Consider the following 11783-nt stretch of genomic DNA (forward strand, 5'->3'; position numbering starts at 1 on the left):
AAATGAGTTGCAAAGTGAATTCCTAATACAGAAAGCTGTAATATAAAAAAATATATGTAATATTTTTTTTTTTTACTAAAATCAAAAATGTTAATGAAAGTGTAATCAGAATTGGGTTTACATCATTATCTTCAAGAGTAGCAAATAATATGAAAACATCATTTTCTTCGAGTAGAACTAAATAAAAAGTGAATAATACGAACCTTTATCCACAATATACTATTGAGCAATAAACGGTGCAGATCTAACGGAAATCGAATGCCCAAATCCTAAAAAGAAAGAAATAAAATAAAGTTATAGATATATTTATATGTATAAACTATAAAAATCGAATTAGGATTTATTGTGAAACTGAATCAGAATATATTTACATCAAAGTACTTTTTCAAGAGTAGCAAATAATATGAAAACATCATTATTCCACTATATAAACTTAAACTTCATTAAATTTTTACTTACATCGTAAATATTTGCGATGCTCCACCATGCGCACCAAACCACTGAAAAGAGATTGTTTGACATTAATAATTGTTCATCAGAGTAAAGTTTTTCAGAATTTGTATGAAATCAGTTTAACTTTGACATCATAAATTTACATTCAGCGACGAAAAATATTAACATCACTATTTTATTTCACACACTTTAAAATGTAATACACTAATTTATTTACCTTCGTAATATTAGTACACTGCACACAAGGTAGGTTTCCATTTTGAAATCAGGATTTATTACTGCAAAGAAAGAAGAAAAACGAAACGACTTCCCTTATACTATGCACTTAAAAAAAAATAAAAACAAACTCAGTATTAAGTTTTTTCGGCAAAACTCCTATGTGCGAGTTTTGGCTTTTCTTTCCTTTGTATCTTCTACATTATAAAGTGTATGTTGTTTAATTAATTATTATATTAAACAGATTCCTGTACTGGAGGTTCATAACCTTCGGGTCTTTCGACAACAGCGCCTTCCGAAGAAACAACAGCATCAGTACCTTTGCCACCGCCATCACCGTGTAATTCTAACAATTTGGACAGATCGAAACGTGGCTTCTTCAAAACCTTTACTTTACGAATGTAAACATCATGCAAAGGATAAATGCGTTGGCACTTCTTCTCAATGTCCTTAGCAATGGAGTCAAGTGCTAGCTTGTTCACCAACTGCTTCAAGTCAGCGCTGGTTACATCATTGGTAATGATTTCAGTCATCTTTGAGCGAATATTACGAACTTGAGACTGTTGGGCGTAACAAGTTTTGCGCTGTGATTGTTGATCCTTAGCAGTAAAGCCGATACAGAAAACGCGTAGCATGTAACCATCAGTGGTCTTAGCTTCGACAATGGCTTCAATAAGTGTCTGCCATTTCTTTACCATGGACCTAAATGAGGATAACATATTAATGAGTATCAACTTTATATATATACTTGAAAATAAATATTAGATATTACAGCTAAAATAATTGTTTGCAAACTAATCCCTAATTGGGAATGTAGGTAACATTTCCCCAGGGTGCCGTTTGAAGTTTTAATCTTGGAGCATCGTAGAGACAAAACATATAGTTGTGAAGTATTTTGTCTGAATTATACGTCCGTTGTTTGCAGGTTATATATGTATATCAGCTTTCTTCCCATTAATAACAATAAAGAACTTGATTCAGATTTCATTTTTAAAATGAAGACTATATATACTTGAAAATAAATATTAGATATTACAGCTAAAATAATTGTTTGCAAACTAATCCCTAATTGGGAATGTAGGTAACAGTTCCCCAGGGTGCCGTTTGATGTTTTAGTCTTGGAGCATCGTAGAGACAAAACATATTGTTGTGAAATATTTTGTCTGAATTATACGTCCGTTGTTTGCAAAATATATATCATATCAGTTTTCTTCCCATTAATAACAATAGAAAGATTTTAAAAATGAAATCTGAATCATATTGTATATATGTACGTGCAATTTTGTTTTGCTAACTAATAATCAATAAACACTTTTCACTTAATTATCGTACCTGTACTTGTCTGTAGTCAAATCCATTCCATGGAAATTGCAGAGCACATTGCGATCCTGAACATCCTCAGCAATCAAACGGAACTTGCGGAAAGAACGATCCGAATCGTTGTCGTTTTGCAAATCAGCCAATGATACCTCGAACACACGACCCTTCAAGTAGTCAGAGGCGATTCTCTGACCCTGGGTACGGTTAACCAGAGTTTTGCCAATCTGGCGGGTCACGAACATGTTTGGTGCTTTTACATCGTACCAATCTTTGCGTGAGAAGGGATCTACAACCTTCTTCTTGCCACCTTTTTTACCTCCTTTAGAGAGACCCTTATTTTTACCGACCGCCATCTTCAGAGTTCAAAGCGGAAAAAGATCGAATCACGTTGACGCAGTAATGTCAAAAGAAGGAAACGCGACATGTCAACCACTGAAATGTAACTGAATCCAATGCTGCCATCATATTGGCATATATATATTATGTTCCATTATTTTGTTGTCGAAATATATTTTTCATACTCATATATAATTTTAATGAATATACCACAAATTTATGTCTACACATTTCTTCTATTTTTATTTATAAACACTACTTTTTACATAATAAAGAAATTATTAAAAAAATTAGCAACTTAACAACGAAGCGAAGAAAGCAAAGGGTACTGTAGCATAAAAATTTGAAGTGCGTTTCACTTCGATGGAAACGTATTCATAAAAAGCAATTGTCTGACGCAGAACAAAGCAAAAATTCTATGTAAATCAGCAATACGAATAAAATTCAGCTGTGTTGCAATTTTTTACTCAAAAATAAAAAATGTAGTTTCTCAACAATTTGAAAAAGTTTGTGGCTAAGTAAAAAATCAAAAGACCATTTACGGATGAAAAAGGAGAGAAACTATATGCAACTAAATATAATAAAGAGCATTTGTTATAATTTTTATACATATTGCTTGTGGTATTGAAAATTTGAATATATTTTGTAAGATTAGGCAAGGTGTACAGCAGTTTCAGTTGAGTAGTAAACTCTGACAAATAGTTAATTTTTGACAAACATTGACATTCTAGATTTTAGACAGAGAATGCAGAAGACGTCAAATCGACGTTGAGAAGATGGGTAGAAGAGAACGTCAACATTTTGTGTATACGAAAATAACGAAAGTAAAATTAAAGTAAATAATCGTAGTTTATGAAAGAATAAAATAATTAAACAAGTTTCACTGGAAAAAAAAACAGTGTAGAACCTTTTTTTTTTGCAAATATCTACATTTCCTTTCCATCTGTGGCTTGCTCTGTTAGCCTCCGAAACATGTCTCAAAGTGCGGTGCCAGTGCAACGACGAGGAGGAACTTCGGAAACACCTAGATTTGGGGATGCTACAGAATGGGAGGCTCGAGAAGTAAATGAAAACTTTCTTACACATTAAAACCATAAATTAAAGGTACATATGAGTAAAAAAAAATCTAATTTGATTCAGGCTCAGAGACAGCGGGAGTTGGATGAAGCACGAGCGCGCGCTGCTCAAATGGAAAAGACGATGAAGTGGTGGTCAGATTGTACGGCTAATTGGCGTGAAAAATGGAGTAAGGTATATACACATGATATTTCCGTTATAACTTTTCGTAGCTACGAGTCATAGTAATTTAGAAAGAAGAACTTGTTTAATCGATATTCATAGAAATTTTGTATTTGATTATTGTGATTAGGTTCGAACAGAACGGAATAAAGCAAGGGAAGAATCTAAGCAGTTGCGAGCCAATCTCGACATATCTATGAAAGAAGCTAATTCTTATAAGCGGGAGAAAAATGATCTCGAGGTACAAATTTCTCAACTTAAAAAAGAAATGGAAAAGGTTCACACCTTAATGATGAAACATGCCGATCAATTTCACAAAACAGGGTAAGTATTTATATAGTAAATTCTTATTTAAGATTGTTATAAAAAGTAATAATCAATTAGAATGTGTGATGCTTCTGAAGATACTGAAGCAAATGGGCGTGATGCTAATTGCTCACCTGATATTTCATCTGATGGCTTAAAAAATGTGAACAGTGAAGACGGATTGGTAATTTTTGATAAACATATACATATATGCTATTGTATGTTGTAAACAAATTAAATATTGCAGGTTACTAAGGCGATTTGTAATGATTTGAAAGATTTGGACATTGAAGAATTTGTTCTTAAAGGTGCCGTAACAAAAAATGTTAACGAAATGGGTAAGTTTTTTAAATATTGAAAAGAGAATTGAAACAGTAAAGACAATATTGACAGATGAGGTATCAGCTGAAGAAAAACGTTTAATACAACAATTATCAAAAGACGATTTTGACGAGGAATATTTGCTTCAAAAAATCTCAATGCTTCAACTGCGTTTAGATGAAGCACAAAAGACTGTACAAGCAGAAAGAGAGTGAGTATATTTTATTCATATATGTATATGGGGTATTCCATACCAAATCGACCACTTTTGAACCCGACCCCTTTAGATTTTGCTGAAACTTATCTATCCTTTTCTACCCATTGAAAAACATTTTTGAGAATTTTTTCAAAGTTTTTTGTCCAACTTCAAAAAAAAGATTAATTTTTCAAAAAAGCCTTTTTTATTTTCAAATAGCCATAACTTTTGTATAAATTGACTTTTGGGGACCTTTTTTTTAAATTTTTGTTTTTGAATGAACTTTTCGAAAAAATACACAAAAAAATTTAACACGATCAATTATATAAAATAATCGTAGTTTTTTTTGAGGAAAAAACAAAAAAAATGGCGAATTTTCCAAAAATGGCGAACTTCCAAAAAATGACGATTTTACTTAAAAAACCGATTATTTTATATAATTGATCGTGTTAAATTTTTTTGTGTATTTTTTCGAAAAGTTCATTCGAAAACAAAAATTTAAAAAAAGGTCCCCAAAAGTCAATTTATACAAAAGTTATGGCTATTTGAAAATAAAAAGCCTTTTTTTGAAAAATTCATAACTTTTTTTGAAGTTGGACAAAAAATTTTTAAAAAATTCTCAAAAATGTTTTTCAAAGGGTAGAAAAGGATGGATAAGTTTCAGCAAAATCTAAAGGGGTCGGGTTCAAAAGTGGTCGATTTGGTATGGAATACCCCATATCTATATATACACATACAACATTTACAATTAAATAAAAAATATGTTAAATAATTCTTATAAAAACACTTAGGATTTAAGAGAAATTAATATTGACACTTCAAATTAGGCTTTATAACTTCATTTGGGTTTTAAAAAACGCAATGCTTAGAAGAGTTAGAAAAAGATCATACGAATTTTTATTTTTATTATACGAATAACTTTATATAACCATCTGTAAATACATTTTACATACAAAAAAACGTACAACAATGTCCGTAATTTCAGGGAGAAAAATATTCTACATAAAACAATCGAAAAGTTAACATTGGAAATACAAGAAGTACGTGATCGCCAGGAAGAGCTCCGCCTAGCTAAACAGGTGAGCAACACATTACAACCACAATAATCTAGTGACAAATTTCGCATGAAATAGACTATATATGATACTATTAATATTTCTTTTCTGGATTGCGCTATTCAAAATGTCTAATTTTGAACTTTCGTAGATTGGTTAAATTTTCTGTAGCACCTTAGTTATGCCCAAAGCTTAAATTTAATTTCTAGCAAAGTTAGGTGAATAAATCGTCCGTTTTTAAAAAAGAAGGATAAAATAGTTACTTAGTTTGTCAGAACCTACTATATATATTATGTATTTGACTATCTACTTTAAATAGTTTTATTCGCGCTTTTTTTAATTACTTTATGTTCGAAAAAGTTGATAAAGCCAGAGTCTAAGCTAACAGGACTTTAAGCTCTTAATTATTAATTTTATAATATGATAATTTTATAGGAAGCTGTTCGAGAATTGCTGACCCTACAAGAACAACACCGCGCTGAAATGCGAATAATAAATAACTCATTGCATGAAGAAACTGCATCACGGGAAAACCTCGAACGGCGCTTATCAGAACTGCGTACTGAGGTGAGTATTTAGTCTAACTCGTAAGATATTTATTAAAACTAATTTCCCATTATTTTTTCAGTTGGAACGTCTTCAGGCCGAAAATGCATCAGAATGGGGTAAGAGAGAACGTCTTGAAACAGAAAAGCTTGCTTTGGAACGCGACAACAAAAAATTGCGAGCTGAAGTACGCGACTATCAAGAGCGTTCTGATCGCAAAGGTCGACCAATGCAGGCGAATGACGTTGAAGTACGTGCACTGCAACAGGAACTTGCTGATCGAAATAAAGAAATAAGCGAGATTAAATTATCACATTCCAAATTGAAGAAACTGTTAGCCGAAACCAATACAGAGTTAGGACACGCTGTTCGGCGAGCAGAACAATACGAAGCCGAGGTAAGTGCAACAATCTCAGCAAATTGGAAAACCTTAGTCTTTTGTAAAAATTTCTAATTAATTTTATTTTTATGGAAATTTTTTCTATCATTTTCGTTTTATATAAGACAGGCAATGTAAAGAGAGAAATGCAATATAAAGTAAAAAAATATAAAATATTAGTTCTAGACTAAGTTAATTGGCAAATGCTGGTATTCCTGTAATAGCACGCCCAAGAATGAGCGCATGGATGTCGTGTGTGCCTTCATACGTGTTCACAGCTTCCAAATTCATGGAATGCCGTATAACATGATATTCATCAGATATACCGTTGCCACCAAGAACATCACGCATATTCCGAGCAATGTCCAATGCTTTCCCTGAGTTATTTCGTTTTATAAGTGAAATCATTTCTGGGGTATGTAACTTCCGATCCTTAAGCCGTCCTACTTGAAGGCATGCTTGTAAACCTAATGCTACGTCAGTTTGTGCATCAGCAAACTTCTTTTGTATCAATTGATTTGCTGCCAATGGTCGTTTAAATTGTTTCCGATCAAGTGTATATTGGCGTGCGATTTGCAAGCATGCTTCTGCCGCTCCCATGGCACCCCACGCAATACCATAGCGCGCGTTGTTCAAACAACCGAAAGGTCCTCTGAAGCCCTCAACATTTGGTAATAGATTAGCTTCGGGGACATGTAAATCGTCCATTAATATCATACCGGTGGTAGATGCGCGTAGAGAAAATTTTCCTTCTATTTTTGGAGTGGATAAACCCTTGACCGATTGCGCCCGATCCACTATGAATCCTCGCACTTTTCCATCCTCACACTTTGCCCATACGATAAGGACATCCGCTATTGGAGAGTTGGTAATCCAAGTTTTAGAGCCATTCAGAATGTATTCCTTGCTACTGCTGTCATATTTGGCCCGTGTTTCCATGCCGGCTGGATCACTACCATGGTTTGGTTCGGTTAAACCAAATGCTCCTATAAAAAGATAATGATTATTGTATGTATGTAATTATAATATATACATATATATGTTACATATATAGTCCTTTTCGTACATACATATGTATGTAAAGCATAAAGATCTTTGCTTTATATTTGTTTGAATCACTTACCAATCAATTTGCCTTGGGCCATTCGAGGTAGATATGTTTCTTTCTGAATTGCAGAACCATAATCGAATATTGCTCCCATCGCCAGAGAACTCTGCACGCTCAAAGCAGAGCGATAAGCCGAATCTACCCGCTCGATTTCTCTGGCCAACAAACCGTATGCGACATTCGACACACCGGCACAGCCGTAACCATTAATTGTACAACCTAATGCTCCTAGACTACCGATTTCCTCCATAATTTCCTTATGGAATACCTCATTGCGATTGGCAGCAGTGATGCGCGGCAGTAGGCTAGTTTCACAGTAACTTCGAAATGCGTCACGTATGGCGATCTCCTCTTCTGTGAGCTGTGATTCTAAATTGAGTGGATCTTGCCAATTGAATTTCGGTGATTCAGTTGTTGTAGCGAATTGTTTTGCATAAACTGCTTTAGTACACAGTTGTGATGTCGGACGAAATTTCGATAAGAGGTATCTCGCAATCATTTTGTACTTTACGATTTTTATCTGTTTAAAATCTTGTATCTATTATTTATGAAAGTACTTGCGTAGTATAATGATAACAATTTGCTTTATATTGCTTATTTACGTATTAGTAGAATAAAACCTCCTGGTTCGCGCGCTCTTGTGCGACTGTTCACTAATATTATTGTATTCCAGTATAAAAGTATTTTAGAGATCTTTGGATTAAGTTGTGCTATAATCTTTCACCTACCTGAGAATGTGTTTTCCGAAAGCTTAATCACAAGTGTAATCACACATCTATTTTATGATTCTCAATATACACACTGAGAGACAGGGAGAGACAGCAAATTAATGTATATATAAATACATATGTATACATGTATACTATAGCAGTGAGGATTACTACTTGCGTTGAAAAATATATCAATGTATGCAAAGAGATCTATGTTTTTGTTTCAAAGAGGCGACATTAACATCAAACTGGTTCGGATCTAATACATTTAGGACCATTTGCATAAGTTTCCTCCATCATTAATTTCAAAAATCATATTCAACTCCTATTAAATAGAGTATGTGTGATCTCCTGGGTATTAATTTCATTTACTTTAATTTATTATTTTTACTTTAAATCATTAATGTCAACAACATTTCCATTATAACCGGAAAAAAGAAATTAATTAAAGAGGCTATATTGTCCAAATGCGCTCACTGCTGTTTATCAGTTAGCTGTACGGTATATATGTGTAAATGCACATATGGTATTGTTCGGTCACACTATTTTCTCTTCGTGATTCGTTGTGTGTATTCTGCCCCTTACTCAATGATGTATTCTCTCCTTGGAATCATTATACTTGATATGATACTGCATATGTATAAATATTTTTATATATGATCATATGTGTACAGTAGAAATTCGATGATCTGAACAATTATAAAACTAAGCGTGTGAAATGGTAGAATGGCTGCCATATTTTACTACAGTTTATGTAATAATTGCCGTGAATGACCCAGTTCACTAATGATTTCTATAAATAAAATTAATAACTAACTTTTACTTTTAGGTGAAGCGACTCCGACAGCGAGTGGAAGAATTGAAGCGTGAATTAGCCAGTGCTGAGGACGAACTGGACTCGGCTGTAAATCAGGTGCGCCGTTTACAAAGATCCAATGATGAATTAGTTGGTCAAACTGAAGGACTCCAAGTGCAAATTCAACATTTGCAAACCAGGTTTGTCGCTTTTTAAAATTTTTTTCTGTCTGGTTTGGAGACGAAATCTGGAGGTTTTCCTTCTATAACTGGTAACTGTTAACAAATCTGTCATATATATTAACTTTTCGGATTGCTGCTTCTTCTGATGGATAAATATTTCAAATTGCGAAACATTTAATACTCTACTATTTAATAAACACATGTTTGAATGTCATAATATGTGTATATGTACCATATGCAAAAACAAAATATTTAAGACGAGCACCCAGCCCTCAAATGCGCACCGTAGGCGGTGTACAGTTGCGCAATAAGATCGCCGTAGAAATTCCTAGTGAATGCTTGCCCAATATCAATGATTTACGTCAGATTTTTGATGATCAACCTGTTGGCAATCGTCATAGCCATAATGCAGCTAGCAGCTTACCGAATGGGGGTAGCGCGGAAGCTGCTATACCAAAACGCTCAAGTCATACGGAACGTACTTTGATGCAGCAGACAAGCACATTTTTCGATGCGAAACCATCGCACTTGGAAGAAAATATTTTTGAGTCGAAATCGCGCAATCTGGAATTTGAGCGGGCCAAACAAAAGTTTGATAATCCATCTCATCTGCAGCACCAACATCATCACCATCAGCGCGAGCAGCGTGAACGGTCATCTGGTAGATTTATTGGTAGTGGCCAGCAACAACAGCAACAAACTAGTGGTAATCGCTCGAATCTGGCACTGCCATTAAAAACGACCAACACCTCGAGCCTAGGTATGGGCGTGAGTGGGAATGGCAGCGCCAGTTATAATTCTAATGCGAACACAAATTCAAATCCTAATTCGTGTAAAGACGATGTAAATCGCCAATTATTTCTGGAGGATCATTCGCATTCCTCCAAGACTGGTGGTGCTGGTGGTGGTAACGTTGGTGAAGCAGTTGTGGTTGGTATAGGTGGCACTGCTAGGGCCACCAGCACTAATCAATGTGCTGGCGGCAGTTATTCACGGAATAGTATTAATTTAGACGGTCTCAAAGTGTCGGACGACGAGGTAAGCACTTCCAAAGTAGCATCAGGAGTATGCTTATAATGTCCGATTCGTTTTAAACTATAATTTTTATGTGGAAATACATATGTACTATAAATTCCAATTACAAGTTTGATTTGTTAAACATAATTTTTCCTTGTGCTTGTGTGTTTGTTACATGTATGGATGTATGTATGGTAAGAGTCGTTTTTTCATTTATTATTAATTATTGTTTTCATACATGCATATGTACCTAAGCATGTATTAAAATGTTTTTCATTCTCAAAACATAAAATTATTTTTCCCCATTCACAGACTCCGTAATTACGGTTCGACGAGCTTATTGTTGGATGACGAAACTGAAGAAATAAGTGACGAAGGAATTTAATTTAATTAATTAATAAGTCTTTATGTAAGAACGTATGTATAACCATATATATGAACATAAAAGTATTCCATTATTGTGTTAGTTTAAGTAAGCATATTTCGAATATATTCTTATGCAACGATATGTCTATATGTTCCATATACGCATACTAACGCGTAGATATTTTTTAACATTTATTGATCCCTTATACTTGTATTTATTATACTGAATAAGCCTATTTGTACTTAAAAATGTTTTTTTGATATCTATGTACTACATTTACTCATATTTTACTCATAACGACATAAATATTCATTCATAGATTTAAAATAAGTGCATATATGTATTGCGTTTAAAAAAATACATTACCTATGAAAAAAGTTAGAAAGCTGCTTACATTTTCTTGGGATAAGGACGGGATACGAATTCTTGGTGACACCTTTCTTCTGAATCTATCTTTGTTTATGCTTCATTTTTAATACTTATAAAGAGCGCTCCATTTCGAGGTTTCCTACTTAAGAAAAAACCTAGAAATTTCAAGTTTAATTGGGAAAGTTTATTATTATTCGAAAGAACATTCTTTAGCCTTTATTTTTTGAAGATTGTCTTTTCCGATTGCGGCTACCTCTCAGATGGTCCATCTTTTGAATCCAATTTTCCATGACTCGTTCGAGCATTTTGACTAGTAATTGACGAATGACACGCGTGATGTCTTGTTTTAAGACCTGAATCGAAGCGGGATTGTCCGCATAGACTTTAGACTTTACATATTCCAACAAGAAAAAGTCTTATCGGTGTGATATCACACGGTCAATCGACTGGCCCAAAACGTGAAATTATCTGCTCACCGAAAGTGAGCGCCGTCTTGTGGAAACCAAATATCGCCGAGAAACGCACTTCAATTTCAAGCATCAAATAATTGGTTATCATGGTGCGAAAACGGTCGCCATTGACGATTACGTTCCCACTGGCATCATTTTTGAAGAAATATGAACCGATTATTCCACCAGCCCACAAACTAACACCAAATCGTTTTTTTCTGTATGAAATGGCATCTATTACTCTGACTCAAGCGATTGCGCTTGGGGGATTGAGCGGCGTCAGTTCTTATACAAGCTGTATTTCGTATCAATTTAAGATCTAGACATAAAATTCTCCAAATCGTTCCATACATTATATTATTATTATATTTTCTTCACTGCCTGCTGAACGTGGTCTGTTCGGTCGAACATTGTGAAG

The 11783-nt window shown here is 34.1% G+C and overlaps 3 protein-coding genes across 5 annotated transcripts; 1 reads left to right on the top strand and 2 right to left on the bottom strand.

Moving 5' to 3' along the window:
• Positions 1–806: 806 nt before the first annotated feature.
• LOC120776735 (40S ribosomal protein S3a) lies at positions 807–2375 on the bottom strand. The gene is made up of 2 exons (XM_040107663.1): positions 2002–2375; positions 807–1371 (listed from the first exon to the last, which is right to left on the bottom strand). Exons 1-2 carry the CDS (start codon positions 2340–2342, stop codon positions 906–908), a joined length of 807 nt encoding a protein of 268 aa, XP_039963597.1. The 5' UTR covers positions 2343–2375; the 3' UTR covers positions 807–905.
• Positions 2376–3097: 722 nt separating this feature from the next.
• Positions 3098–10928, top strand: LOC120777010 (coiled-coil domain-containing protein 102A). Of its 2 annotated transcripts, XM_040108111.1 has the most exons (12): positions 3098–3387; positions 3466–3576; positions 3695–3888; positions 3949–4054; positions 4118–4208; positions 4264–4402; positions 5373–5466; positions 5878–6009; positions 6071–6385; positions 9015–9181; positions 9421–10201; positions 10493–10928. In XM_040108111.1, the coding sequence occupies exons 1-12, from the start codon at positions 3298–3300 to the stop codon at positions 10499–10501; spliced, it is 2229 nt and encodes a 742-aa protein (XP_039964045.1). In that variant the 5' UTR covers positions 3098–3297; the 3' UTR covers positions 10502–10928. The 2 variants fall into 2 exon arrangements, with proteins under 2 accessions (XP_039964045.1, XP_039964047.1); XM_040108113.1 differs by lacking the exon at positions 9421–10201 and having other exon boundaries at positions 3099–3387.
• On the bottom strand, positions 6423–8221 carry LOC120777011 (glutaryl-CoA dehydrogenase, mitochondrial). 2 transcript variants are annotated; one of them, XM_040108114.1, is made up of 3 exons: positions 8204–8221; positions 7491–8128; positions 6560–7353 (listed from the first exon to the last, which is right to left on the bottom strand). In XM_040108114.1, the coding sequence occupies exons 2-3, from the start codon at positions 7972–7974 to the stop codon at positions 6560–6562; spliced, it is 1278 nt and encodes a 425-aa protein (XP_039964048.1). In that variant the 5' UTR covers positions 7975–8128; positions 8204–8221. The 2 variants fall into 2 exon arrangements, with proteins under 2 accessions (XP_039964049.1, XP_039964048.1); XM_040108115.1 differs by lacking the exon at positions 8204–8221 and having other exon boundaries at positions 6423–7353; positions 7491–7974.
• Positions 10929–11783: the final 855 nt, after the last annotated feature.

This window comes from Bactrocera tryoni, chromosome 5 (genome assembly GCF_016617805.1).
Source record: "Bactrocera tryoni isolate S06 chromosome 5, CSIRO_BtryS06_freeze2, whole genome shotgun sequence".
NCBI lineage: Eukaryota > Metazoa > Arthropoda > Insecta > Diptera > Tephritidae > Bactrocera > Bactrocera tryoni.

Coding starts and splice junctions, on each gene's coding strand:
- LOC120777011 (XM_040108115.1), bottom strand. CDS start 7,974: ATGATTGCGAGATACCTCTTATCGAAATTTCGTCCGACATCACAACTG. Junction 7,354..7,490: donor GGCCCAAGGCAAATTGATTG/GTAAGTGATTCA, acceptor ATCTTTTTATAG/GAGCATTTGGTTTAACCGAA.
- LOC120776735 (XM_040107663.1), bottom strand. CDS start 2,342: ATGGCGGTCGGTAAAAATAAGGGTCTCTCTAAAGGAGGTAAAAAAGGT. Junction 1,372..2,001: donor TTGACTACAGACAAGTACAG/GTACGATAATTA, acceptor ATCCTCATTTAG/GTCCATGGTAAAGAAATGGC.
- LOC120777010 (XM_040108111.1), top strand. CDS start 3,298: ATGTCTCAAAGTGCGGTGCCAGTGCAACGACGAGGAGGAACTTCGGAA. Junction 4,055..4,117: donor TGAACAGTGAAGACGGATTG/GTAATTTTTGAT, acceptor TAAATATTGCAG/GTTACTAAGGCGATTTGTAA. Junction 4,209..4,263: donor AAAAAATGTTAACGAAATGG/GTAAGTTTTTTA, acceptor CAATATTGACAG/ATGAGGTATCAGCTGAAGAA.